Source organism: Atractosteus spatula, chromosome 14 (assembly GCF_055471065.1).
Source record: "Atractosteus spatula isolate fAtrSpa1 chromosome 14, fAtrSpa1.hap1, whole genome shotgun sequence".
Classification (NCBI taxonomy): Eukaryota; Metazoa; Chordata; class Actinopteri; order Semionotiformes; family Lepisosteidae; genus Atractosteus; species Atractosteus spatula.
In genome coordinates, this window is record NC_142719.1 from 633,364 (window position 1) to 648,420 (window position 15,057).

Consider the following 15,057-nt stretch of genomic DNA (forward strand, 5'->3'; position numbering starts at 1 on the left):
TTTAATCATTTATACTTCTCCAGCATAAAATGTTTTTTCTTTAGAAGTCACTGAACTGGTCAGTTTGTGTATCAGTGTACTTCTCTATCAGTTTGTGTATGTTTCTATCTGTATCAGTGTTTGTCTCTATCAGTTTGTGTATGTTTCTATGTGTATCAGTGCGCGTGGCAGGGAAAGATCTAACTGTCATTAATTTGTGACCCTTGAAGGCACCACCTGCCCCAGGCTCACAAAGATAACCAGCTAGGATGCTGTGTGAGAAGACAATCGAATGTCTGCCTCAGGTCTGAGAATGTTTTCTGAACATTTGACATTCTCTTGGGTTTGTGTCAGTATTAGAAGTACATACATTGTGTTAATTGACTTGGCAGATTGCTTTTGCTGTAGAGAGCTGTGTCAAGGCGCTATATAAAAGTCCTGAAGCTGATGACAACTGAAGCTTCTGTCCTTCCTCACCCCTGTCCTCCTCTTCCTCTCTCAGAGATGGACGTGGAGGGCAGATTCCAGCTGGCCGTGCTGCAGGAGGGGCAGAGCTCCCAGGACTGGCTGGAGAGGGAGACAGAGGAGAGGTCCCGCGCGGTGAGACGCTCCTGACAGGACCGCCTGAGTCGTTTGGTTCTGTCTGATTGCTGTGCTGCTAGCGTGTGCGACTGTGTCTGTCTGTGTGTCGGGGCGGCAGGTGAAGGCTGCTTCCCGTGTGCGATCAGAGGCTCCCTGTCTCTCTGCCCAGGGGCGGCAGGACCCCTTCCTGGTGGCAGACCTGGGCGAGGTGGTGCTCCGACACCAGCGCTGGCACACTGCCCTGCCCCGTGTGCGCCCCTTCTACGCCGTCAAGTGCAACAGCAGCCCGGGAGTGCTGTGGACACTGGCACAGCTGGGGGCCGGCTTTGACTGCGCCAGCCAGGTAACTGGGGACACTGGGAGGACTGGCGTACAGGAGTGTGAGGTGTCTGGGGGGACTGGGGGGTCTAGAAGGACTAGGGGACAGTACTGGGGATCTGGTGGTCTGGGAATTGGGAGAAACTGGAGGAGTGGGGGAACTGGGGGGACTGGGAGGGACTAGGAGACTGGGAGACTGGAGGGACTGAGGGGACTGGGAAATGGGTGTGAGGGCTCTGGGAATTGGGGGAAACTGGAGGACTGGGTTACTGGTATGCTAAGCTACTGAGTTACCGGCAGGAGTGGCAGGACTGTCCTGTTTGACAGGATTTGAAACTCCAGATAATTCTAGCTGCAGGCTTATTTAGAACAGCACAGGAGCTGTTTTTTCAATGACCTGATTTGGGTTAATTTGGCTGCACAGCCAGGAGTGGGAGAGATATTTAAACTAGATTAGCTTCAGGTTCAGTGTTTACACACAAAGTGTACCTGAAGCGGTTCTAGTTTTAAATGAATGACAAGCACTGTCACAGTCAAGCTGTGAGACTGAGGATCTGTACACAGGACCCAGGCGGGCGTCTGTGAGGCCCTGTCCGTCCTGACGCCAGTGCAGCTCTGCTCTCATGTGGGGGCCGCCCTCCCCCAGCCTGCAGGCCAGCTGTGTGTGTGGCTGCGCTCAGCTCCGCTGTCCTGCGTGTGTCTCAGGGGGAGATGCAGCTGGTTCTGGCCCTGGGGGTGCCGGCCCACAGGATTGTGTTCGCCCAGCCCTGCAAGCAGCTCTCGCACCTGCAGTTCGCCGCAAAGCACGATGTCCAGCTCGCCACCTTCGACAGCCAGGAGGAGCTGAGACAGGCCGCCCTGCACCACCCCCGCGCACAGTGAGTACAGGGGACGGGCCTCTTGAGCACAGTGAGTACAGGGGACAGGCCTCCTGAGCACAGTGAGTACAGGGGACGGGCCTCCTGAGCACAGTGAGTACAGGGGACGGGCCTCCTGAGCACAGTGAGTACAGGGGACGGGCCTCCTGAGCACAGTGAGTACAGGGGACGGGCCTCCTGAGCACAGTGAGTACAGGGGACGGGCCTCCTGAGCACAGTGAGTACAGGGGACTGGCCTCCTGAGCACAGTGAGTACAGGGGACTGGCCTCCTGAGCACAGTGAGTACAGGGGACAGGCCTCCTGAGCACAGTGAGTACAGGGGACGGGCCTCCTGAGCACAGGGAAAGAGTCACACCTGTATGCAGCCCCTCTCTCACCTGATGTCCACTGACCAGGGCTCCAGAGTCCTGCCCTGTGTGACCTCTTGTAACGAACAGTTCTTTCCGGACCCTATGCAGACGACAAAATCCGGGGTAGAGTGAGGAAAACACAGGGAAAAAAGGCATGCAGGAGACGGGAATGAAAACTGGGGGCATGTCCAAAGTGCACAGGTGTCTAGGGGGGTGAGTCCAGGGCAAACAATCCAAAACAGAGTCCAGTGGGAAAATCCAAGACGAAGGCAAAAGGTCCAAAGCCGGGCGGTCCAAACGAGACTGACGATTAAAAACCAGAGCCGGGTCGGGACCGGCAGGGGAAACAGGAATGGGAACAGGAACTTAAAACCATAACGGAGCCAGGTGCATCCAGGTCCCCAGCTCGCACGATGCAGGAATCAATGCAGAGCCCCGAACAGAGTGGGCGTCTGGCTTTTAAGGTGGGCTGGAAGGAGGCTGGAACGGGGGCAGGTGCACAAAATCAAGTCCGAAGTGAAAGAGCCGGAGCGCCCTTCGTGACACCCCTGTCCTCTGTCCAGGCTGCTGTTGCGGATAGCCACTGACGACTCCACATCCATGTACGGACTGAGTGTGAAATATGGGGCACCACTGGAGGAGTGTGGTCACCTGCTGGAGCTGGCCAGAGAGCTGGGAGTGGAGGTCATCGGGGTCAGGTGAGGAGGCTTGAGTTGTTTTTCCTGGAAAAATAATAGATGTTCAACCTGAATTTAAACTCAGTCAGGTTTGTTGTACTCTTCGTCAGTCATTTCAATGTTAATGCCCAGTAACAGTGTCCAGTGTTAATGCTCAGTGTCCAGAGTTAATTACTAGTGTCAGAGCCCAGTGTCCAGTGTTAATGTTCAGTATCCAGAGTTAATTACTAGTGTCAGAGCTTAGTGTCCAGTGTTCATGCCAAGTAGCAGAGCCCAGTGTCCAGTGTTAATGTTCAGTGTCCAGTGTTCATGCCCAGTACCAGAGCCCAGTGTCCAGTGTCTGTGTCCACTGTCAGTGCCAGAGCCCTGTGACAGTGCCACTATTCTGTGTCTCTGTGTGCTGTGTCTGATCACCAGCTTCCACGTGGGCAGTGGCTGCCAGGACCCACAGGCCTTCAGCCTGGCCATGGCAGATGCCCGCTCCGTCTTCACTCTGGGACAGCAGCTGGGACACAGCATGACACTGCTGGACATCGGGGGCGGCTTCCCTGGGATTGACCACACAGGGGTCACTCTGGAGGAGGTAGGGACAGTCTCAACACTGCTGCACTGCAGTGGGTCAGTCCTGAGCCACACTGAGATGGTCCTGTACAGCACAGAGACCAGAGCCACTGCAGTACAGTCTGATCTGCAGGGCCCATGGGTGTCCAGCAGCCTTCTGGAATCAGTGCTCTGTGTTCCCTCCTTCCTCCTCAGCTTGCTGTGGTGATCAACGCAGCCCTGGAACTCCACTTCCCAGCAGGCAGTGGGGTGGAGGTCATCGCCGAGCCAGGCCGGTACTATGTGACATCGGCCTTCACTCTGGCGGCCAGTGTGATCGGGAAGAAGGAGGTCGCCCTGTGTCTGGGGGGCACAGAGGGTGGGTGTTCCCAGGGGGCAACCCCCCTGCATCATCATGGCAGCAGTCAGGACAGGAGCTCAAACTGCAAACCTGTTTCTCCAGGTTAAAGTTGCTCTGAAAGTGTAACAGCTCCAGAGCACAGAGCTAATATGTCCTCTGACAGGCTGAAGGAACAGAGTCTCTTAAGTCTAAAGGGAGTGTCCCACATTGACAGGCTGAGGGAACGGTGTTGTTTTGGTTGTGAACAGAGAAGACTATGCAGACGTAGAGTGGAGAAAACTACATTTTCCAGGAGGCATTGGGAAGGATGGTTCAAATCATTCCTGGGGTTTGAGGCAAAGCTTTTGTCAAATAGACAAAATATATCACAGAGATATATAACAGAAGTCTTCGGTTTTTTATTCCAGACAGAATCTCAGTTTCATTGTTGGTCTAATTATTTAATTAGCTTCTTTACTGTAATGCTTCTCATAGGTGTTTTGTATCGTAAGTAGATTTTGTAAGTAATTGTAGCTTTATTTAAGGCTTTGACCTGTAGAATCAGTCTTGAAAGAAGTTAAGAAAAACCTGTATATGTCTAATGTAGAAAATCTTAAGATTAAAAGTCTGATTGACTACCCAGGTTGGAACAATACCCAGGAGACAGGAGATGCCGAGGCTGAGTGTCCTCTGGTGTGAACAGTCTCTGCAGACTCAGCTCAGGTCTTTGGTTTGACAGCTGAAGCTTCTCTCTGCAGGCGAGAGACATCTTGTCTACCACATCAACGACGGGATCTTTGGCAGCTTTAACTTCACCAGGTTGGAGAAGGACAAATACGCCCAGCCCAGCCTGCTGTCGGTGAGTCTGGCACCCGGCCCCGTTCACAGGACGTCCCACCGGGGACAGCTGGAGCCCACTGTACCTTCCTATTCCTGCTTCTGTCTAGTTCCAGAGCCAAGCACGGATTTACTGGCACCAATCCCCCAAAATATGAAGTCCCTTGGAAAAGAAAGAGACACTGTAGATGAGCCAATCACATCCCACCTGCGTGGTTTCTGGGAGGTGGGAGGAAATTGAGCAGCTGATCATGACCCACATGGCCAAACAGATAGCATGTAGAATCAGAACCACCTTTAATCGCCAGCATTTCATGCACAAAGAGTTTGGGCTGTGTAGTGTGCTCTCTGAAGGCACCAGTTCTGTAGGGTTTGGGCATTTACGTGGACAATTATTAATTGTAGCCGTAAATCACAAAATGATTCTTTTGATGGCCTTAGAATCCAACCATGCAATATAACTCAAACAACGCACACACACAGGTACTAATACACGAGGATACATTTATTAATACATAGAATATGCATGTAAACCTAACAGATCTTATCGAGAGGGTTATCAGAATACAAAAGATATATATTCATTCAGTTACGAAGAGTTACATATATCAAGAGGACATACGTTCAGTATATCATTCATTTAGACCGTTTCGTAATTGAACTTGGTTACAACTTCTACATTAGATACTCAAAACAAGTACATAACTCTTAGGAATTAAATTGATATCAACTGGTTGGGATAACAATTGAATTCTCGAGCTGTAATGCATTGAAGTTGAACACTCATCCAATCTCTGGGGATTCCGATCTCCTGCGGGCTCTCTGGCTCCGCGCCAGGCTGTGCTGTGCGGCTTGAGACGGTGCGCTGCTGATGCTCACTGACCGGCTAGTTAGTGTTGGCTTTAACTAACAAAGTTTTTGCACAGGAGAAAAGATGACTGTGGGTCCCAGCAAGTCAGGAAGAGGACTGGTTCATTCCTGATGAAGCGCTAGTTCTGAATACTGATTCAGCTGTCCACAGTTCCAACCTGTTCACGAGGCTTGCTGCTGATGCTAACCTCGGGTGTATCCTCTGGTTACTCTCTGGCAACCTCCGCTCTCGATTCTTAGAACAAAGGAAAGTTCTGGCACTCGGACACACTGGCCGTTCCGTGGTTGTCCGGGCTGAGTCTCAGGATGGTCAGGAGGCGCACTGCGAGAATGTCCTGCCCTTGGGAGCCTTTCTGCTCCTGGGCTGTCCTGCCCTGGAATTGTCTCGCACCCCTGGAATTCTCCTTAGAATTCTCTTTAGAATTTCTTAGAATAGTCTCCTACAGGCTCTCTGTGTTGCCTGTTTTTACCTGGAGGAACTTCAGCTCGTTCATTGGCTGAAAGTTTCATGGGCATCAGAGTCCCACGTGGGTTACTGGGCCCTACCAGTCCCTGATTGGCTGATCAAGGTGAGATATGAGTCACTTACTCCCGACACTTAGGAATGCAGTCCAGATGTCCATCTGGCACTCCCTAGACAGATAGGCGCCAATGGATGACCATTGATCATGATAGCCAGGCTTAGCTAAGTGCATCCCCATTTGGGAGCTGTCCCTTATCAAAAGAAAACATCTTTAAATCAGCCTGCATGAATAGCTTCTCTGTGGCTACACCACAGAGATGAAGAGAGAGATGGGGCCTCATTTGGGAAAGCACAGCAACACTTAATTCTGTCTTATTAACAAGCATTGCCCCTACATCTGTGTAGTCTGTATTAATTTGGTGTACTTGGTGCTGCAAAACCATTCTACATATACCAAACACAAACGAGACAACAGACATCATATACCTAGGAATTCTGGCTAAGCAAAAAGACAACCCTAGGACAGAAGACGTTCAGGTATCGGTTTGTTCTGGTTTCAATAGACAGTAGTATCTTCCTGAGGGAAGGTTATATGAGAAGTGGTAACCTGGGGGGAGGGTCCTTCCCATTTCTTTGCTCTGGAATGAATTATACAAATCACCATGGAGGGCAGATGACAGCTCTCTTCACAGTGCAAACAGCACACTCCAGTCTGCCTTTGGAGCAGGCTGATGTGTTGTCAAATAAAACAGCTCTAGAGGCAGTCAGAGGCTCTGGAAAACTGTATCAGAATTGGCTGAGAAACACTGAAGGTTTTCAGCTGGTGCAAAATGGACATTTTGTGCTGCGCTGTCTTTGTGGTAGTGATGATATTCACAGCCCATTTAAGGATATTATTATTATAAGTCACAGCCACATCACTGATTAGCAGGGAGAGAGCTTCTGGAGAATGTTCCAGTAGGGAGCTACATCAGCATGCGTGGGCTGCAAAGGAGCAGTTAAAGGTTTATTCCTTTCCTGAAAAGAATGGAATTTTCTTTTGGAGAATATTTCCCTGTTTCTGGCTCTGTGGCTCAGGATCTGCGCCTGTAGCTGGAAGGTTGCCGGTTCAAATCCTGCGGCCAGCAGAGGAATCCTACTCCACTGGGCCCCTGAGCAAGGCCCTTAACCCCAGCTGCTCCAGGGGTGCTGTATAAATGGCTGACCCTGCGCTCTGACCCCCAGCTTCTCTCCCTGTCTGTGTGTCTCATGGAGAGCAAGCTGGGCTATGCAAAAAGACAAATTCCAAAATCAAGAAATTTTATCTGCCCAAAATATTGATCTTATAAGTCAACCACATTTCTGCTGTTTTAATTGCTTCACGCGGCTGTTGGCACACCACGATACACCAGCTCCCCTCCCTCCCGTACAGGGTCTCATCGTCCTTACTGACGAGACCTACAGGGGTCAGCTGCACTGGAGGAGTCGCTCTCAGTATAAAAGTAGCGGAGTTGTGGGGACACGCGTTCTTGAGCTCCGCCAGTATTCACAAACCAGGCCGAGTGGCACCTGCTGTCTTCTATCTGTGAGAGAGCTGAAAATCCACAGGTCACCACTTATTGTAAATGAGTTCTGCCACTCACAGAACTAAACGAATTTGGTCATTAGTGCCTCAGGATACTATTCTGTATGTTGCAAAATGTATTGAAGGCCCATTTTAACACATCATCCACTGACATGATGGCCCTCTATGCAGACTGTAAAGGGAAGAGATACAAACTCCATACAGACAGGTGCCCCAAGCTGAATTGGAATCCAGAATACAGAGCCTCCATTACTGTCTGCACCTCTGTAGAATAACCTGGGCTCAGTCACAGAGCCTCTATTACTGTCTGCCCCTCTGTAGAATAACCTGGGCTCAGTCACAGAGCTTCTATTACGGTCTGCACCTCTGTAGAATAACCTGGGCTCAGACACAGGGTGTGAACAATTGTGTCTGCAGTGGTCAGGGCTCAGACTGCTGACCCTGTGCTCTGCTCTCTCCCTGAAGCAGCAGGATGGCCGGCCCCTGTACCCCTCCACTGTCTGGGGTCCCACCTGTTGTCCCTATGACCTGCTGAGTACCGACTGGCTGCTGCCGGAGCTGGAGCTGGGAGACTGGCTGCTGTTCTTCAACCATGGGGCCTACTCCATATCCATGGCCTCGCACTTCAACGGGTTCGGCCCTCCCCCTGTCCTCTACACGGTGCCCAGACTGCTGTGGTGAGTCCCTGCAGCCCCGCACTGGGCACTCACAGGCACTACAGCGCAGTGGGGAGGACTATAGAGCCTTCAGGAGCACTAGCAGTGAACCAAGAGAGATGAGCTCTGCCCCCATTCAGCCTCCCCTCACTCCCACAGCGAGTGGGGTCGCCCAGCCGGGCTGTGTACAGAGCTGCCTGCTGCTTCCTGGCCTGAGCCGCCCGCTCTGACTCCCCTGGGGACCCCGGTCACGACAGCCCTGCTCCCTGCTCCATCACTGAGGCAGCAGAGCTCTCAGAACCACAGGGACACCAGGAAGTGCTGGACACACTGACGGAGTTTGTCTCTCTCCTTTCCCCTCCAGGAAGTGTCTTCAGAAAAGACAGATGGCCGCCATGGAGCTGAGCAGCCCAGAGATCTGATGGCCTCTGTGCGGCGACTGTGACCCTGTGACCCTGTTCAACACGAACACACAGCAGCTCGTCTCCAGTGTCTTCAGCAGGGGCTGAAAGAGACGTTACACACTTGTCATTCATTTGCATTCTTCTGTCTGTCTGAGGGTGGGCTCCCCTAGGTATGGCAGCTGCAGCAGGACAGCAAGCTGAGCTAGAAGCAGAGGGAGGTGTGGTCCAGCACAGCACAGTCATGGCTCAGACTGGTGAGGGTGAGGCTGTGGTCATGCACAGTGAAGCTGTGGCTCAGGCCTGGTGAGGGTGAGGCTGTGGTCAAGCACAGTGAAGCTGTGGCTCAGGAGTGGTGAGGGTGAGGCTGTGGTCAAGCACAGTGAAGCTGTGGCTCAGGCCTGGTGAGGGTGTGGTCAGAGGGGCTTGTAAGTTTGTGATCAAAATTAAAATGCAGGTCTGCTTACCTAGGAGATTCGTTTGTCCCTACCAGTCAGGCACAAGATCGTTCGTGTTTTCCCTCTGGATTTGAAATGTAACTTGTTATTGTCCACCCTGATACTAAATAAAAACTGTCTGTGGCTCTTGTCTGAAGTCGGTGCTGTGGTCTGTTAACACTGTTGACTGTATAGCTCCCCCCTGTGTCAGTGACAGCAGAACTGCACTCAGAGAACTGCTGGTCCTGATGCGACTGGACCGGCGTCGATAGAATTCTGCTCCTTCTCACTCTCTGAGACGAACTGGGTCTCTCAGACAAACAAGATGCACAGTTCAGATTGACACCATCTTCAGCACAACAGAACCAGAACCTCAGAACCTGCCTCAGGGCCCAAGTTCATCACACCCTCTCATACCGAGGTCTCATGTTTTTCACCCATAATAATGGTCTAAACAATATCTGAAAATTATGTTGTCAAAATGCAGAAAGACCTTTTACAATAGGAGCAACAGCACAAATACAGTAGAACAGTCTGTTACAATAGGGGCTACAGTCCCAGTGCAGTAGAACAGTCTGTTACAATAGGAGCTACAGTCCCAGTGCAGTAGAACAGTCTGTTACAATAGGGGCTACAGTCCCAGTACAGTAGAACAGTCTGTTACAATAGGAGCTACAGTCCCAGTACAGTAGAACAGTCCTGTTACAATAGGAGCTACAGTCCCAGTGCAGTAGAACAGTCTGTTACAATAGGGGCTACAGTCCCAGTACAGTAGACCAGTCTGTTACAATAGGAGCTACAGTCCCAGTGCAGTAGAACAGTCTGTTACAATAGGAGCTACAGTCCCAGTACAGTAGAACAGTCTGTTACAATAGGAGCTACAGTCCCAGTGCAGTAGAACAGTCTGTTACAATAGGAGCTACAGTACAGTCCCAGTACAGTAGAACAGTCTGTTACAATAGGAGCTACAGTCCCAGTACAGTGGAAAAATCCTCCAGAACCAGGACTGGACCCCCTGCACAGACATACTGACCCTGCAGGACCAGGACTGCACCTCACAGACTAAATGACCCTTCAGACCTAGACAGTCTTACATAAAACAACAGACCAGAAACAAGTTAAGTTCCACAGACAGCTGTTTAAAAGCCTCTGAAAGATTAAATCCCTCAACGTTTTAACTTGCTAGGTCACTGAGCACACTGGGGTCACTCTAGGTACATGCAGGTGTCCGGCACAGCTGACCAATGTAGGTGACAAAGCAGTCACTGTGACTGGACAGCAGCTGGACAGTGTCCTGACCTGCTGTCCTTCAGGGAGAAACTACTGTCACGTGAAGATGTCTCTCAAATTAATATCCAGATGAATCAGTAACTTCTTGCAAAATGAAACAACAGATGACCTGCAGGGTTCTGTATCTACACAAACACCTCTAGACAAGCCCTCAGGTTATTAGTCCTCTGTGTACAAGGTTGAGGAATAAAAAAATACTACATAAGGACCTCCAACACCTTAACCACCAACCAAACACATGAAGGTTTCCTCCATTCTCTCTATTTGAATATTAAATTGAGACACACAAACTCTCTGAGCTGGAGAGATATCCCCTCCCAGATAATTACTCTTGCACACTCTCCAAGGCTCCAGGGACAGTATAAGTAGCCCACAGTCCCACCCTGACAGAGGCAGTGAGGGAAACTTTTTCGGTCACTGAGGACAGCAGAGCGCAGCAGGTGAGAGACTTTCACCCACAACACAACTGAGCTTCAACACGAAAACTCCTGAGTGTTCCTGGAGCTCCTGTCTGTCTCTTTATCGGTTTGTGTGCCTGACTGTCTCCGTCTCCCTGTCTGTCTCTGTTTGTACATCTGTCTCTGTCTTTTTTCACTGTCTGTGTTACTGTCTCCTTCTGACTCTTTGTCTGTGTATCTGTCTCTGTCTCTGTCTGCATCTCACTGTCTGTCTCTCTATCTGTATATCTGTTGGTTTCACTGTCTGTCTCTCTGTCTGTATCTGATTCAGAGAGCTGTGTCAAGGCGCTATATAAAAGTCCTGAAGCTGATGACAACTGAAGCTTCTGTCCTTCCTCACCCCTGTCCTCCTCTTCCTCTCTCAGAGATGGACGTGGAGGGCAGATTCCAGCTGGCCGTGCTGCAGGAGGGGCAGAGCTCCCAGGACTGGCTGGAGAGGGAGACAGAGGAGAGGTCCCGCGCGGTGAGACGCTCCTGACAGGACCGCCTGAGTCGTTTGGTTCTGTCTGATTGCTGTTCTGCTAGCGTGTGCGACTGTGTCTGTCTGTGTGTCGGGGCGGCAGGTGAAGGCTGTTTCCCGTGTGCGATCAGAGGCTCCCTGTCTCTCTGCCCAGGGGCGGCAGGACGCCTTCCTGGTGGCAGACCTGGGCGAGGTGGTGCTCCGACACCAGCGCTGGCACGCTGCCCTGCCCCGCGTGCGCCCCTTCTACGCCGTCAAGTGCAACAGCAGCCCGGGAGTGCTGTGGACACTGGCACAGCTGGGGGCCGGCTTTGACTGCGCCAGCCAGGTAACTGGGGACTGGGAGTCTAGGATACTGGGATACTGGTGGACTGTGGGAACTGGGAGGACTGGGAGGGACTGGTAGGGACTGGGAGGACCATGAGACTGAGGGACTGGGGAACTGGGTTACTGGTATGCTAAGATACTGAGTTTACCGACAGGAGTGGCAGGACTGTCCTGTTTGACAGGATTTGAAACTCCAGATCATTCTAGCTGCAGGCTTATATAGAACAGCACAGGAGCTGTTTTTTCAATGACCTGATTTGGGTTAATTTGGCTGCACAGCCAGGAGTGGGAGAGATATTTAAACTAGATCTGCTTCAGGTTCAGTCTTCACACACAAAGTGTACCTGAAGCGGTTCTAGTTTTAAATGAATGACAAGCACTGTCACAGTCAAGCTGTGAGACTGAGAATCTGTACACAGGACCCAGGCGGGCGTCTGTGAGGCCCTGTCCGTCCTGACGCCAGTGCAGCTCTGCTCTCATGTGGGGGCCGCCCTCCCCCAGCCTGCAGGCCAGCTGTGTGTGTGGCTGCGCTCAGCTCCGCTGTCCTGCGTGTGTCTCAGGGGGAGATGCAGCTGGTTCTGGCCCTGGGGGTGCCGGCCCACAGGATTGTGTTCGCCCAGCCCTGCAAGCAGCTCTCGCACCTGCAGTTCGCCGCAAAGCACGATGTCCAGCTCGCCACCTTCGACAGCCAGGAGGAGCTGAGACAGGCCGCCCTGCACCACCCCCGCGCACAGTGAGTACAGGGGACGGGCCTCCTGAGCACAGTGAGTACAGGGGACAGGCCTCCTGAGCACAGTGAGTACAGGGGACAGGCCTCCTGAGCACAGTGAGTACAGGGAAAGAGTCACGCCTGTATACAGCCCCTCTCTCACCTGATGTCCACTGACCTGGGCTCCAGAGTCCTGCCCTGTGTGACCCCCTGTCCTCTGTCCAGGCTGCTGTTGCGGATAGCCACTGACGACTCCACATCCATGTACAGACTGAGTGTGAAATATGGGGCACCACTGGAGGAGTGTGGTCACCTGCTGGAGCTGGCCAGAGAGCTGGGAGTGGTGGTCATCGGAGTCAGGTGAGGAGGCTTGAGTTGTTTTTCCTGGAAAAATAATAGATGTTCAACCTGAATTTAAACTCAGTCAGGTTTGTTGTACTCTTTGTCAGTCATTTCAATGTTAATGCCCAGTAACAGAGTCCAGTGTCCAGTGTTAATGCTCAGTGTCCAGAGTTAATTACTAGTGTCAGAGCTCAGTGTTCAGTGTTAATGTTCAGTAAAAGAGCCCATTGTCCCGTGTTAATGCCCAGTAACAGAGCCCAGTGTCTGGTGTTAATATTCACTAACAGAGCCCAGTGTCCAGGTTTAATTACTAGTGTCAGAGCTTAGTGTCCAGTGTTAATGCCCAGTAACCAAGCCCAGTATGCAGTGTTAATGTTCTATGTCCAGAGTTCATGACCAGTACCAGAGCCCAGATTCCATTATTAATGCTCAGTGTCCAGAGTTAATTACTAGTGTCAGAGCCCAGTGTCAGTAACAGAGCCTAGTGTCCAGTTTTAATTACTAGTGTTAGAGTTAAGTGTCCAGTGTTCATGCCCAGTAGCAGAGCCCAGTGTACAGTATTAATGTTCAGTGTCCAGTGTTCATGCCCAGTACCAGAGCCCAGTGTCCAGTGTCTGTGTCCACTGTCAGTGCCAGAGCCCTGTGACAGTGCCACTATTCTGTGTCTCTGTGTGCTGTGTCTGATCACCAGCTTCCACGTGGGCAGTGGCTGCCAGGACCCACAGGCCTTCAGCCTGGCCATGGCAGATGCCCGCTCCGTCTTCACTCTGGGACAGCAGCTGGGACACAGCATGACACTGCTGGACATCGGGGGCGGCTTCCCTGGGACTGACCACACAGGGGTCACTCTGGAGGAGGTAGGGACAGTCTCAACACTGCTGCACTGCAGTGGGTCAGTCCTGAGCCACACTGAGATGGTCCTGTACAGCACAGAGACCAGAGACACTGCAGTACAGTCTGATCTGCAGGGCCCATGGGTCTCCAGCAGCCTTCAGGAATCAGTGCTCTGTGTTCCCTCCTTCCTCCTCAGCTTGCTGTGGTGATCAACGCAGCCCTGGAGCTCCACTTCCCAGCAGGCAGTGGGGTGGAGGTCATCGCCGAGCCAGGCCGGTACTACGTGACATCGGCCTTCACTCTGGCGGCCAGCGTGATTGGGAAGAAGGAGGTCACCCCAAGCCCAGAGTCCGCTAGGGGTGAGCCTGTCCAGAGGGTTAGATTTCTACTTCCAAGCAGGGAACGAGCAGCTGGAGTCCATGTGAGGGGTCACAATCCAAGGTCAGTTCCGCCCAACTGTGGGCTGTGTTCCTCTCCGGAGGCGTGTGAGCGGAGGAGCAGAGGAGAAACAGGAGGTGCGCGTCTCCAGCAAGGCAGGCAGTCCGGTGCATTCTGTCTCAGGAGATTGAGGAAGGAAACAAAATTAGAGTTTAAAGTCTTTCCCAAGACATGGCCTAGAGGGCTCTGAGCAGATCTCAGAAAATGTCAGGTATTGCGAAAGTTCTCCGGCGCTTTCAAACGTGCTTGGTGTCTGTTTGGGTAGCAGGCTCCTGTCCTGTCCTGACCCCAGGGGAGAGGAGGATGATATACTACCTGAACGATGGGCTCTACGGCTCCCTGAGCTGCCTAGTGCACGATCTAGTCCAGCGCGTGGAGCCCAAGCCGTCTGCGGTGAGTGTACAACCAGGGCTGGCAGCTCGTCCTCCTTCCGTCCCTAAGAGCCCCTGAGCTCTGTCTCCAGCCAGCGCTGGGGCTGCCTTGAACAGACAGGACTGGTGAGGATTTGGACCACATGAACAAACTGTCCTTCCTTCAGGCTTGAAGAGACAGAGTTCCTGTGATGCCTGCTTCAGGCTGCTCTAATTGTGCAGAGGGATGTATCTGTGCTGAACGCTAACACACACACACACTCACACACACTAGCACATTTACACACACTCTTGCACACATTCTTACACACACTTTAAAACACTCACACACACACATTTTCACCCACTTACACACCCTTTTTAACATACACACAAGTTCACATACTCGCACACTCTCACACTCCTCAGCTCTGCTGAACGCATTGTGTGTTTCCTGTCTGCGGGTCCTGCAGCCCTGGGCAGGCCGAGCCCTGCACCCCTCCACCGTCTGGGGTCCCACCTGTGACTCTTTGGACCTGCTGGGAGAGGGCTGGCTGCTGCCGGAGCTGGAGCTGGGAGCCTGGCTGCTGTTCAGAGACCGAGGTGCCTACTCGCTCTCCTGCGCCTCGCGGTTCTGTGGCTTCGACCTCCCCAGCGTCCTTCACATCATCAGTCCAGCCTGCTGGTGAGTTCGGCACTCCTGCTGGGATGCTGGGGCAAGCCTCTTCTCCAGAGAGAGAGCTCTTCTGGGGTGGGGTCAGCTGTGTGGAGTGTTGTCAGCCCTGTGAGCTGGGAGCAGGGGTGCTGTTCGCAGTGCAGTGATTACAGCCCCACCACCTTATCTGTGTGCAGGCAAGAGCTGCAGAGATGGAAGCCAGCATGCGCCCCCCTGTGTCCATTGAAGGACTTGCGCCTTCCTGCCACCTCTGCATGCGCTGTGGGGTTAACTCTGATGA

General features: G+C 52.3%; 2 protein-coding genes across 2 annotated transcripts; both read left to right on the forward strand.

Moving 5' to 3' along the window:
• The first annotated feature begins 483 nt into the window (after window positions 1–483).
• On the forward strand, window positions 484–8,477 carry LOC148820342 (antizyme inhibitor 2-like). The gene is made up of 9 exons (XM_088932908.1): window positions 484–579; window positions 731–904; window positions 1,585–1,757; window positions 2,672–2,806; window positions 3,203–3,368; window positions 3,542–3,704; window positions 4,424–4,524; window positions 7,865–8,076; window positions 8,420–8,477. Exons 1-9 carry the CDS (start codon window positions 484–486, stop codon window positions 8,475–8,477), a joined length of 1,278 nt encoding a protein of 425 aa, XP_088789034.1.
• A 2,531-nt stretch (window positions 8,478–11,008) lies between these two features.
• LOC148820343 (ornithine decarboxylase-like) lies at window positions 11,009–14,790 on the forward strand. The gene is made up of 8 exons (XM_088932380.1): window positions 11,009–11,104; window positions 11,256–11,429; window positions 11,989–12,161; window positions 12,363–12,497; window positions 13,171–13,336; window positions 13,510–13,672; window positions 14,044–14,144; window positions 14,575–14,790. The coding sequence occupies exons 1-8, from the start codon at window positions 11,009–11,011 to the stop codon at window positions 14,788–14,790; spliced, it is 1,224 nt and encodes a 407-aa protein (XP_088788506.1).
• Window positions 14,791–15,057: the final 267 nt, after the last annotated feature.

What these genes read in the sequence shown, in the direction of transcription:
- LOC148820342 (XM_088932908.1), top strand. Translation starts at nt 484, where the DNA reads ATGGACGTGGAGGGCAGATTCCAGCTGGCCGTGCTGCAGGAGGGGCAG. An exon ending in CAGGGGTCACTCTGGAGGAG is followed by an intron (nt 3,369 to 3,541) that starts GTAGGGACAGTC and finishes CTTCCTCCTCAG; the next exon opens with CTTGCTGTGGTGATCAACGC. An exon ending in ACGGTGCCCAGACTGCTGTG is followed by an intron (nt 8,077 to 8,419) that starts GTGAGTCCCTGC and finishes TTTCCCCTCCAG; the next exon opens with GAAGTGTCTTCAGAAAAGAC.
- LOC148820343 (XM_088932380.1), top strand. Translation starts at nt 11,009, where the DNA reads ATGGACGTGGAGGGCAGATTCCAGCTGGCCGTGCTGCAGGAGGGGCAG. An exon ending in CTGCACCACCCCCGCGCACA is followed by an intron (nt 12,162 to 12,362) that starts GTGAGTACAGGG and finishes TCCTCTGTCCAG; the next exon opens with GCTGCTGTTGCGGATAGCCA. An exon ending in TGGAGCCCAAGCCGTCTGCG is followed by an intron (nt 14,145 to 14,574) that starts GTGAGTGTACAA and finishes CGGGTCCTGCAG; the next exon opens with CCCTGGGCAGGCCGAGCCCT.